General features: G+C 37.6%; 1 protein-coding gene across 1 annotated transcript in view; it reads left to right on the top strand.

Annotated features, from left to right (window-relative positions):
* LOC111502825 (protein O-mannosyl-transferase Tmtc2) overlaps nt 1–13,755 on the top strand; it is a 653,196-nt gene that overhangs the window by 191,712 nt on the left and 447,729 nt on the right. Inside the window, exons 3-4 of the mRNA XM_074181669.1 lie at nt 3,695–4,505; nt 9,682–9,796. Of these exons, the coding sequence (XP_074037770.1) occupies nt 3,695–4,505; nt 9,682–9,796 (926 nt within the window). The remainder of the gene's footprint in view (nt 1–3,694; nt 4,506–9,681; nt 9,797–13,755) is intronic.

The following is a 13,755-nucleotide window of genomic DNA, read 5'->3' as shown; positions in this document are numbered from 1 at the left end:
CACCGTTATGAATCAGGGAAAAAGTGACAACGTGGAAGTGCAATTTATTTTCGAATCTTTCGAAAAATAAAGCCAGACAAAGATAAAAACCATTTTCCGAAATTTCGTTTTTTTCCGGATATCTCCGGATATACTTGGAATTTCAGAACTTTCTCAACGGCATATTGTTAGACAGGCAAATGCGCATTTTTGCTCCTATTCAATCATCTTAGTATCTCTCCTAGTTTCCGAGATCTCAATGGTGAGGATCGAATTTGAAATACCCTGTATTACATATAGGTAGAACGCAGATATTTTTACCCTTTCGTTCTTCATTCGACTTCAAAAACTAACACAAGCATGAAAGTTCAATTCTCCATAATTAACGATTTCACTTTGACGTGAAATCATACCGAAAGTTGTCGAAATGAAGTTTTCTGAAAATGCCTCATCCTGCGGTCCCTGTTCCGGTGCCAACTCAGTATTTGCCGCTCTTAGGACTGTTCAAAAAATGGAATGGATATTCAAATTTCGCGGGCTACACTTATTCGAGTAGCGACTTTTTCATGTTGCTACGTATGTTCACAGTTCCAGCTGCTGAGCAGGATTTATTCGTTGGTGACAGGAATAAAAGTTTGAAGTGTTTCACTTGTTAAGCGATTTGCATCAACTTTCATATAGAAGATAAATATAGTACTCAAAAAAACAATTGGAATGTTGACAGTGATATACAGTGATTGTACCATGAGTGAGGAAAATGTTCAAAAGTGGTACAAGCTTCAGGCAGAAGCTTGAGAAAAAGTGAATGACGACGCTCGCCCTGGACGTCCCAACATATCAATGTAAAATTAGATTTTTTTTTGGACTCTGTGAAGTACTAACTTCACATAAAATTTTTTGGATTAGTAGGCTATGTTCGAAAGAAAACATGAATTCGGCCTTTTGTACGAAGGAAAGGTCATAAGTAGGTTCATCTTAGAATTTTGACAGTTCGCAGCTTTTTTTTCTTTTCTAGGAGGTTACGAAGTTGGAGAAAACTCGACTTTGTAAATGAAATATTATATTGAATAATGAAAAAATAAAAAAACTGAGGAACAACAAAACAAAAAAAAAGTAATAATAAAAAACGGTGGATGATAAACAAAACAAAGGAAAACAAACTGAATTCCCTTTATAGTTTTTTGGAAAATGCTGGCATCTCTAACAGAATTTAATTTACCTACTGTAACCGCTAATAACCCTAGTGGTTGATGCGGTGTTTTTCCTTTTAAATAAAAAAAAACTGAATTCCTGGTATACAAGACACTAAACAATTGAGAAAAACTAAACAGTGTACTGAAGGTACTACGAGTTTTTACTTCCCAACGTCAACATCTATTTTTGCGTGCCTTCGCCGACTATGCTATCGTATAAGGAGAGTGATTGTAATACTCAGCTCGACCAGCCTATAACATTTTAATACTGGCTTGAAACTTTAAAAGAATAAAACACACGAAAAACATTTGCGCCACTCTGTATACTACTTTTGGCTAACTCCTTCCCAAAATTCATACAAATGTTATTCAGACAAGTACATAAATCTCACCACCGACTATTTTCCAAATTTTTCCTCGGCAAATCCAAAGGTTTCGATCTCGAGTGGACGTAGTAATCCGTTATTCAATGTCGTGGAAAAACCTAACTTCACGGAGAGAATTCACTCGCTTTTCCGGCCACGGTAGACAAAATTATTATTCCGTAATTTCACTATAAATCCGCCGCTCATACGCTCAAATTAACACTTCTTTATTTTCCTAATAAACCCATGTAAATCGCGGTATTTCTCCAATATTTAAAACATTACTTAATATCGCTCAAATAAGACGCTCGACCGCGCATTGTTTCCGCTCTATTCCCTAGATACGCGGCGTCGCGACTTTTTTTTTTTCAAAAAATTGTAACTCGCTCCCCTGCGCTCCGGTCCCTGCGTGGACCTCCGTCCACGACGTTTCTTTTCCCACCCCTCTCGCCGGCCACTTTTCCAAGATCCGTTTTCCTGTTCCAAAATCTTCGTCACCTTCCTCGACCAATTCCGGGAGGCTCTCTTTCTTTTGGGGTCAACAATTGGTCGAGATCATGATTAATTAACCCATAACCCATGGTCGCTAAGCTCGGTTTCAAGTCTCAGAATTCCGACTTCCCACGAAATTGTTCACTCAGCAAAACTTCGAAAGCCTTTTGTTTAGATTACTGTCGCCAATCTACAAGTCTTCATGACCTTGGCTGTTTATCTTATCCAAGATTTCCGTCCAGCGGTCCCGTATTTGAAATAATAATATATGACCCACAAGTGTTCTTACATAAATATTCTCTCCTTCTCGCTAGTTAGTCGATAAATGTTAAACTGTTATTTCCTTCATGACTGAATATTTTTCAAGAAAAATTGAAATTCACCATATTTTTTGTAGGAATTGATTTTTGAACCTAATCTACCCAGAATAGAACAGACATACTAATAATTCCGACAAGTGAAAGAGACTCAACAAGACTCACAGCTAGTATAAATAGCCTTCTGTAGTAGGTAGGGCATTATTCCACCAAGAACTCCAATAAACAAACAATACTTTTGGCGGATTAGTCTGGATAGAGTCCATCCGGACATCTCAATACGGACAATACTCACCGAAAATTGAAAACTCTACGACATATATCATCTTACTCTGTAAGTCGGAGAAAACTACCATTATTCTTCTTCAAACCTGAGTTTGCACTGGTCAGGTCCTATCGCCCGAAGACTCGATACATTTAGGAGGGCGCACCAGCATTATCCACCAACGACCACTCCCCACAGCGTGGGGTGAGTGATCAATGTGTCCAGAACTCATGTGTCCTCAGTTATCGCAGTGATCGAAGAATGACAGCCTTCTGAATTTGTTTGGCTGAGATGTTTGGCATAGTGCGGCAAGCTGGCATGATTTTTAGATAGGAGACTGAAGAGTGGTCGCCAGAAGCTGAAAATTTCACAACAAATATCATCTTACTTTAGTGCTTGGTGGTTAGGCTTATTAGCTTGTGTGAGCCTGAGGGTGAGGAACGAATAGTTCCAATAAATTTGGCATTTCTCGTTCCCCACAACGAATTCAATATCTTCCGGGGCGTAGGTCAACACTGGTGTCTCTCCAATACCGTAAAAGTGCCGCAGGTGGTAATAAAGCATTCTCAGGGCCAAGCTATGTCCATGGATATAGGCCGAGATTGCATATGCTGGACATGCTGAGAGCAAATGCATTATGGTTTCGGACGCCTCGCGGTAGGCCCTGCACCTTGTGTCAGGAACATCTATACCCATCACACGACTGAGGTGATCTCTGCGGCTTTTATATGAGCCACTGCTGAACGGGCTCCAACTCGGTGACAGAGTTGTGATCACCTTGTTCAGTGTCGAAAACTAGACCGATTTCATCAGCTGCTCGTGCTGCTACCCTGAAGAGAAATGCTCCAACTCCTGTTCTCTCAAGGTTGCTGACCATATTATCATTATTATCATTGTCCTGACTGATTCGTTATGCTAATATAATGAGAATTGCAATACTTTGACTGAAATTTAATTTTTATTGAAAAATTGTAATGAAATCTTTATACCGAGTAAAATCATAACAAATCCATCCTTCAAATTCCCAGACCTGTCACTACATCAGCTCTCAATGAAATAACTAATCGAAGTCTTTTGTTTCAGAAACAGGCCCGCAGTTTATTGATCCTCATCGTCGCCTTGTCAGTCATCCTCGCAGTGCGACTCCAAACACGAACGCCGCAATTCTCAACAGCGGATAATCCCACAGCGAGAGAAACGGATTTCTTGACGAGGTTTCTCACCTTCTCCTATCTGCCTGTCTTCAACTTCTGGTTGCTGCTGTTTCCCAACACACTGAGCTTCGATTGGGGCATGGAGGCCATCCCCAGGATAACCAGCCTTCGGGATGGAAGAAATCTGGTGACGGTGGCTTTCTACTTGGGGCTAGCACAAGTGCTCAGGAGATGTGTCAGGAGTGTCATCCTGCAGGAAAGGGCTGAAGTGGGGAAGTATCACTCTTGTACGATTTGCATGTCCAGCAGTTTCGACATGCACTCCAACTCCTGTCGCACTACGAACAATAACAACTCAACGAACTTTCACCCTTCTTCGTGCGTGTGCTATACCTCCTCCAAGCTATCCTCAGGGCGAAGGACTCTGAACTACAGCAGCGCGTTGCTTCTCTCACTTGCCTTCCTAGCGCTTCCTTTCCTCCCTGCTACGAACTTTCTATTCTACGTGGGGTTTGTAGTGGCTGAGAGGGTGCTGTATCTTCCTAGCGCGGGGTTGTGTTTGTTGCTAGGTTTGGCAGGAGCTTTGCTCTGGGAGAGGTACAGACGATTCAGACCAGTGTTTTTGTTTTGTTTGGTGCTCGTATTGGTGGCTTTTAGTGCAAAGACTGTTTTTCGGAATAGAGACTGGCGGGATGAAGAGGCGCTCTATAGGTCGGCTATTCCAGTTAACCCGCCAAAAGGTAAGAAATGTCCATTTTCTGATGCAGCCAGTACAAGTGTAAGGTTCAAAGTTCAGAGGCAACTAGAATTACTTATGTTTGTCTGAAGGTTTACTAAAATGAGCCCGTCGAATTTTTGTTAGGATATTATTTGAGCTCATGAATTTTCTGTTCAACTGAACTTGTTGGATCATCTTTCAGTTTTTTAACGGTTTTTGCTATATTATGTGTTTGTTATGTTGTATTCGAAATCAACATTGATACTTTATTCTCATAAACGATTGTATCCATTATCACTGTACCAATTTCTTCATAATTTGATAATATTTCATTAGTATTTCAATATTCAGACGAAGTAATGTTATTGCAAGTTTCTTATAGTTATTCAAGTTACTTCTAGTATGATGGGGTAGTGACAAAACATTTTTACATTCAGATTGTAATTAGGATGTTACATTTGGGATGTTTTCTCTATTAAAGTGACTAGTTGAAAGACTGGTAGTTTCTTGGGAGAAACTGCGGAATTTCGTCCTTTCCTGAGAGATGATTTTCTATGAAATGAAGATTTCCAGATAATAGGGTATTTTGTTTATTACCATTAGTATAATTCAGTTTGTTTTTGCAATAGTTCTTCAAACTAATTGATGTGCGCTCTATTTCTACGGTTATTGAACAATTTAAAAGATTCTTGAATGCACTTATGTGAATATTATAATTTTTATTTTTGCATAAGGTGAATATCCAATCGTAATTTCTTCATATTTCGACCCATCCAGGAGTCTTCAGTACTAAACTAGATCTTCTCCACAACATTGTTAGAGAATATCCGATAATACAAATGGGGGTGATTTCCATATTTCACTGATTTCACTAAGATTCAGTATAAATAATAGCTATCAATTATTAACCAACATAAAAAGTTATACTTAACTTGGAACAGCCGATTAGGTCTGATTGAGCAACAAACAATTTAACAGAAAAACAACAAATTCTAGATATTTCCACAATGTTACTCTGAAAATAGGTATAATTTCAACATCGTATTGGAAAAACTTTCAAGCTCGCTGTTGACAGAAGCTTCAATAAATATCGTAGAGACTGAAAGTCATGATTATCAGTATTTCCAATAAAATGAACAGATACATTAAATAAAGCAATAACAAATTTCCACAAAAATTTCAAATATTTCATATTTCTTCAATAATTTCTCAAAGCAATACAACATTTTGAGACAGTGACTCAAAATCAATTTTTATTTTCAGCCCACTAAGGAGTACTATTTATATTTCGGAAATAGCAAATAATAACAAACACATTTTGATAAACAGGGCTTCATTATTTTTGAAACATTTTCCTTGATGATCAATACATTCCTGCATTCATTCAAACCATTTTTCAAAGCAGTTAAGCCATTTCCCTTGAGACACCTCCAAAACATGTTTTTCGAATGCCCCAACTGCTTCTTCGGCGCTCGTAAATCGTTGACCACTCAGTTTACCTTTGATATTCGGGAACAAGAAGTAGTCATTGGGTGTCAAATCAGGACTGCACGGACTTTGACTCATCAATTCGATGTTTTGACCGCTCAAAAATTCATCTGTTTGACAAGATGTGTCAGAGCTCGCATTGTCATAACGGAGAATCATTCGTCTTTTGCGGTTAGTTTTACCAATTTCTCCGAACACCGAAGAAACAGGGGACCAGTTCATTCTCTGTGCTTCTTTCACGAACAACTTTTGTCTTGGAATATCCACACAATCGATTGATGTTTTGTTTCCGGCTCGTACGCATATATTCACGGCCGAATTTTTCAATCATTTCCTTATACCATATTTGACGCGAGCTTTTTTTTGACGATTGGTAAATTATAGGGTATCCAACGAGAACAATTTTTTTACAATTAAGTGATCATGCAAAATCGAATGTATTGAAATGGAACTGATGTACAAAGATGCCTCTATCCCATAATACAGGGTGTAACTAAATAAGTATAAAACATTTAAGGAGGTGATTTCTCATCGAAAAAAAGATAGGAACTTTCATATAAAGAAATTTCATTGAAGCATCCCTTGTTAAGATACAGCCACTTAAAGGAGGTACATAAAATTTGTATAACAATTTTTTTCACAAGAACTGAAAAAGTTACAATGATGAAATTACCCTGACGTTTTTTACTACCAAAAAGACACTTAACCAGACATTTATTTGATTTACCCCATGGTTGTAAGGGGTGGAAAACGCAACCCCCAAAATTCATTTCCAATTTATATTTTTGTCTTATTATTTGTTTACCATTCAAAAATTTATTTTCGATAGCCGGTTTCATTCTTAACAAAAAATGTCTTTTAGGTTTTCTGCCCAAAACAAACCAGTACTCAGCAAAAAATTATTTTAGGAACAACTACAGAGATACATCGTCATAAGAAAATACGAAACTGATCTATCAAGTAGGTCACTATTAGCGATAGTGACAATTAAATTGGCATGATGCTGTCAGTTTGTGAATTATCGAAATTGAATTAATACTAATTGTGTGTTGTTGTTCTGTTCTTAATTTGTTACTTTAATAATTCATTGTGGAATTGTGGAATTGGCCGCGGTGGTAGGGCGCCCGACTCACGATCGGAAGACCGTGGGTTCGATTCCCGCCTCGACCAGATATTTTTCTCGAGAGAATTTATCTGGTTGAAGCTGGAATGATTCTGCAACCGTGTTAGGAATCACACGTTAAAAGGTAAGACCTCGTTATTCCTTAGCTCGCACAAGTTTCTCAACTTCTGAGAGTTGTTGTTCGTTTGGGAGCGACAGCTGATTAACGGAAAAACAGATTTTAAAACAGACAGATTTTTTTTTATATTCAATGGCTGATATGCATTACTTTTACGGTCTATCGCAGGGGAATGGGTTAGAAGCTTCTGGAAGATATGCTGAAATGTATCCTCAATGGCAGCATCCTTCACATAGAATATTTGCTCGACTTCATCAACGATTACGAGAATATGGTTCATTCGACAAAAGAACGGTCGCAAAAGATTGTGGTCGCCATCGAGAAGTACGAACACCACAGCTTGAGGAACCAGTACCTAATTTGATTGAAGAACAACCTACTACCAGTACTAGAAAGATTGCTTTACAGCTGAATGTTGATCATATGACGGTATTTCGAATTTTAAAAGAACATCTCTTATACTCTTACCATCTGCAACGAGTACAGGCACTGTTACCGCAAGAATTTTGCAATTGGATGCTGGAAATTATTAGAAGAAATTGTGACTTTCTGAAGACGATAGAATTCACAGACGAATGTAGTTTTTCTCGGGACAAGATTATTAATTTTCATAATTACCACTTATGGGCGGATGGAAACCCTCACTGTATTGTCGAAACTAACCATCAAGAACAAGTTTTCTCTCAACGTGTGGCTCGGAGTTATTGGGTATGATTTAATTGGGCCTAATTTCCTACCTCCTCGATTATATGGTGAGGCATACGTTCAATTTTTGAGAGAAGTGCATCCATTACTGCTAAAGGAAGTTTCTTTGGGCGTCAAAAGGGATATGTTTTTTATCTATGATGGGGCTCCCGCCCATTTTAGTCAAGAAACACGTCAGCATTCAACTGAAACATATGCAAATCAGTGGATAGGTCGAGGAGGATCACAAAACTAGCCCGCTCGATCCCCGGATCTCAATCCTCTCGATTTCTCTATTTGGGGCCATTTACAGCATTTGGTTTATCGTACTCCTGTTCACGATGTAGAGGACTTAAGAAATCGCATCATCGATGCGTGCCAGGTAATTAGAGAGACTACAGGAATATTTGAGCGAATACGTGGCTCAATGCGCCGACGTCTAGACGCATGCGTAATGTCTGAAGGTAGACATATTACTATGATTTCTACATGTTGTGTGTTTTGTTATTTATAAATTAGTTTTGTTCATTACCCTTTAATCGTTTAAAGTTTAAATCCAGTTCGCATTTATGACGATGTATCTCTGTAGTTGTTTGTAAAATAATTTTTTGCTGCGAACTGGTTTATTTTGGGTAGAAAACCCAAGAGATATTTTGTTTAGAATGAAACATGCTATCGGAAATAAATTTTCAAATGGTAAACAAATGATAAGACAGAATGTAACATTGGAAATAAATTTTAGGGGTTTCGTTTTCCACCCCTTACAACCATGGGGTAAACCAAATAAATCACTGGCTAAGTGTCTTTTTGGTAGTACTAAACGTCAGGTTAATTTCAATATTGTAACTTTTTCAGTACTTGTGAAAAAAAATGTTATACAAATTTTATGTACCCCCTTTAAGGGGCAGTATTTTAACAAGGGATGCTCCAATGAAGTTTCTGTATATGAAAGATCCTATCTCTTTTTCGATGAGGAATCACCTCCTCAAATGTTTTACACTTATTCAGTTACACCCTACCCTGTATGTCACATGATGATCTTGCATTATCAGTTGACGTACTGCATCGATGTTTTCTGGCACAACAACCGATTTTGGACATCGTTCACAGAATTCGTCGGCGATCGAACTACGACCACGAAAGAATTCATTAAACCAGCGATATACTGTAGTTTTTGATGGTGCTTTATCGTCATACAAAAAACTGAGTCAGCGACACATTCTTGTCGAGATAATCCACTTTGGGAGTTTTGAAAAATAATCCAACAAAAACCTACTCTTGAAATTTCTATTTTTCGATCGAATTGATTTTCTTATATCACTGTAAACAAAACAAATTGCACTTGTACATCAAAATGTTGTGAGTACGTTTATGTTAAAAAACGTCAAACTGTATTATGGTGTTGCTACTACATTTCACCTATTAACATATGTGTTGCCAGTTCCCGAAATATAAATAGTCCCCCATGGTAATAATAATTTCTGATAGTACAAACATATTTGAAAATACTTTTAATAGATTGAAAGTTCAAATGAAAAATGAATGAACGCCAATAGACGAACCATTCAGGAAGTTTTCCACAGCAGTGGCAGTATTGAGAATATCAACAAAAAATTATGTTTTAGGTTAAATTTTTCATCAGCGAAAAATCATTGAATAATTAATCTTCATCAGTCATTCTTTTTCTTTGGAAGATCTAAAGGCCCAAAAAATAATCATAATGTAGTTCTCATCCAGTAGATAACATTTTTAATGAATTGATAACAGCAGCTCGTATCGTTTCAGCTTATGGAAATCTGGGCAGCGTCCTCAGCAGCCAGGGCCGTGTAGTCGAGGCGGAATTAGCATTTCGAGAAGCTCTCCACTACAGACCCAACATGGCAGACGTCCATTACAATCTGTGAGTAACATTTCGTTGTTTAGCAAAGCTAATTTTATTATAATCGCGGCTGGCGCTCCGCGTTCGTTCCGAAGAGATTAATGAAGACAATTAAAAATATATTACAAGGCCGAGCTGACTAGACTGCAGGGGGGAGTCGGGAAGATTTATCACTGGGTTTGAGGGTGAGAAAAATGGCGGTCGAGATGATACAACTCTGCGGCAATTTTCCAACTTCAGTAGAGTGGGTGAATAGATGAGAATCTGAAAATAATTTCCACCTAAGAAACGTTTTTTCATATAGACAGGAGGAACCTGCGTTTTTTTCTCGAAATGCTGGAAAAACATGATAATGAACATTATTATGATGCTTTACATCATTTTCAGATTACGATTTTTGCTACGGCCAACTGAGAGTATAATTGAAACAATCATAAAACCATTCAACACATTATACATTTTCAAAATAGAAGACACTAATTGAAGAATCCTAATTGAAGAAAAATCTGTCTGTTTATGATATATTGATGTTTCGGGTGAATCATTCCAAATATGACTGTGTTATTCGTGAGAAATCGGTATGGTGGTCCTCTTCTGCGTTTTATCATCAAAAATACTGCCTAATCCCTTAAAAAAAAAAACAAAACAATTAACGTCATATTGTTCTTCTCTTAAAGATCTAGAAAACATTCGCAATGGTATATACCGGGTGTCCTACATTTTATGTGACAGGCAATATCTGGTTTGTTGAAGGAGATACACAAAAATGTTTCATACAAAAGTTTTAGGAGTTCATGAGAGCTATATTTTGATATAATTTTTAAATATACAGGGTGTTTGGTGTAGGTGCTACAGACCAAAATTCCATTTTTTTAAATAAAACGCCCTGTATATCATTACATATTCAGATGCTACGTTAAATTCTGATATCATTTCATGTTTGGTTTTTGAAATTCGGTTACGGCGTTGTTGAGTTATTGCTTAAAATGTAAAGTCTTGAGAACGACTATTATTTTTAAAAATATCTCATACAATTATTCTCTATGCATCAGATCACATGAAAATTAGTCAAAATTTTGGGTGTTCGAAGTAATGGTTTCAATTTTGAGTTGTGGAATTCAGTCAGGAATCATTTTGAATATGAAACAATTGAGAAATTGAAAGAGGTGTATTCGAAAACAAGTCTTTAATTAATAACAATGTAAATAATATAACTTGATAAATCATTTCATAAGAATGGTAGATACCTAGAAATAAGTCATGAAAATTGTTCAAAGTGATGCCCATTAGATATTATACAGGCTTCGAAACGTCGAATCACTTCTCTCGTACAAGTCGCTCTTATAATATCAGGCGTAATATCACTGCACGCTAGTCGAATTTTCATTTTCAGATCATCCACATTCAAAGGGGGAGTAGTGAAAAAAATATCTTTTAAATAACCCCATAGGAAAAAATCAAGCGGTGATAAATCTGGGAACGAGCCGGCCACCGAATTGGTCCCTTATTACCAATCCATCTATTTGGGTACGTTCTATCCAAATATTCAGTAACAACCTGTGAATTGTGAGGGAGAGCACCATCTTGTTGCCACCAAATTCCTTGTCGTTCTGCTATGGGAATATCTTCCATCAACTGGATCAAATCATTTTCTAGAAAATGTAAATATCGCAATCCATTGAGATTTTCATTGAAAAAGTAAGGTCCTATGATGCGGCCATTGAACAATCCACACCATACATTAATACCCCAAGTAGTTTGAAAATTACTTTCGCGGACCCAGTGGGGATTTTCTTGAGACCAATAGTGACTGTTATGTCGATTCACAACTCCATTATTGTGGAATCGCGATTCATCACTCCACAAAATTTGACTGAATATGTTAGGACTTTCATGAAATATTACCTGAATACAAGCAATGAATTCAAGTCGTCGTTCAAAGTCCGTGGGTTTCAAACCTTGTACCAACTGAATTTTGAATAGGTGGTATTTATTTTCTTTCAGAATTCTCTGTACATTAGATTTACTCACACCGGCTTCTTCTGCAAGAGTACAGATAGAAACATGTGGATGAATAATAATATAAGCCAACACATTGATCTCTAAATCTTCAGTTCTAACAGATCTCGTATGATGACGATGCTTTATAGTAGAAGGAAATGACCCAGTTAGCAATTTCTCTACAACTCTCGAAAAAGTCATTCGTGACGGAATGGGTCTGTCTGGAAAACGTTCTTGGTATAGACGTTGTGCTTGATGGCAGTTTTTCTGACATTCCTCAAAAATTAATAACATATCAATGCAATCACTTGGACTGAACGCGAAAGGCATACTGGAGTTTTCGCACAAAGAACACAGTTACTGTTTTGCAAAGAATCACTGAATCGAACTGACAAGTTGATACAATTCAACATTTGTTACTATGGCATCAACAAGCATAAGCTACTTGATGAAATTGTGCAATATAAAGCAATTCACCCTCAAGTTAGTCACATTCTCAAAAATTTCAATATTATATTCAACTGATATGGATATCGTATCGTAGAGGTGAGAATAATGGTTTGTATTCAGTAGTAGTCTAGTTCAATTTAATAAAAAATATAGACTGGATTCGTGTACGAGTAAATAAGTTTTTTTGAAACTTTATATTTAAGGAAAAGTGCAATAACTCAACAACGCCGTAACCGAATTTCAAAAACCAAACATGAAATGATATCAGAATTTAACGTAGCATCTGAATATGTAATGATATACAGGACGTTCTATTTTAAAAAATGGAATTTTGCTCTCTAGCACCTACACCAAACACCCTGTATATTCAAAAATTATATCAAAATATAGCTCTCATGAACTCCTAAAACTTTTGTATGAAATATTTTTGTGTATCTCCTTCAACAAACCAGATATTGCCTGTCCCATAAAATATGGGACACCCGGTATATATATCTTTCAAATATAGCTCAATGTAAGAGGTCTCTTCAGAAAATAGTGTTAATTTTCAGTTTTTTCAAAAACTGAATATGTTTTCAACAGTTCCTATTTTGTCTCCGTCAGAGAGCTTTTCCTCAGATATAATACACTTATGCTGAAGCTCTTTCCAATCCTTGAAGGAGTTCTGATGTGCATTTTTTGGTATGTTCTTGAGCTCTCTCAGCCATTCGATTTTGTCCTCAATCATCGCAAAATATCGTCCTGTCATGGGTCTTTCCAAACTTGGGAACAGATAAATATGGCAAGGGGACAAATATGGTGCATATAGTGGCTGGGGCAAGTTTACTATGTTTTTTAGTCAAAAAATCACGAACAAGCCATGACGTGTGAGTAGGTGCTTTATCGTCATGAATTTTTCACAATACCAAACGTTTTCTTTATATTGCTTCTTGAAAGCAGCGCATAACGTCAAGAAAATACTCTTTATTGACCGTATGACCATGTGGAAAGAACTACTGACATTTGATCGAACTTGGCGTGCCTTCTTTGGTCTTGGCTTTCCTGGGCTGGGCTATTGGGGCGATTGAACTTTGGTTTCGATGTCACAACCATTTCTGTATTTGTATCTGTAGAGTAGAAAGGATGAATGCAAACCCATTGTAGATCCTCCCGAGGAGTTTTCCTAGGTCATCGTCCATTATGTCCTTTCCAGGAGGGCGGACAGCTCACTAGGCGACATCTCCTTCATATCGGCAGGTAAATGCCGAACACACACTCTCTTTGGTAACCTTGAGGTGTCTCACGGTGGCATTCGCGAAGGTTTTGGAAGGTGCAGCGATATTACTGTCGTTGCGTGACTTCTTCAACCTTCTTGGGGTTCCCTCCATGGAAGTACCCAAGTTAGGGCTCTTTCCTGCAGGGGCAGCCGGTTCCTTGCCTTTATTCAAGGCGGAGCTCTTGGCGCACACTGCAGGAAGTGCCCTTACTGTTGGAGGTGGAGTGGGAGAGGAGGAGGGTGCACTTTTAGTTGCTGCCACTCCTGCCTCTAT

The sequence above is a fragment of the Leptinotarsa decemlineata genome, unplaced genomic scaffold (assembly GCF_025532065.1).
Source record: "Leptinotarsa decemlineata unplaced genomic scaffold, Ldec_3_MD MMD2_tig00026314_RagTag_RagTag, whole genome shotgun sequence".
Classification (NCBI taxonomy): domain Eukaryota; kingdom Metazoa; phylum Arthropoda; class Insecta; order Coleoptera; family Chrysomelidae; genus Leptinotarsa; species Leptinotarsa decemlineata.
The sequence above is the reverse complement of the archived record's forward strand: the minus strand, read 5'-3'. Positions and strand labels throughout refer to the sequence as shown.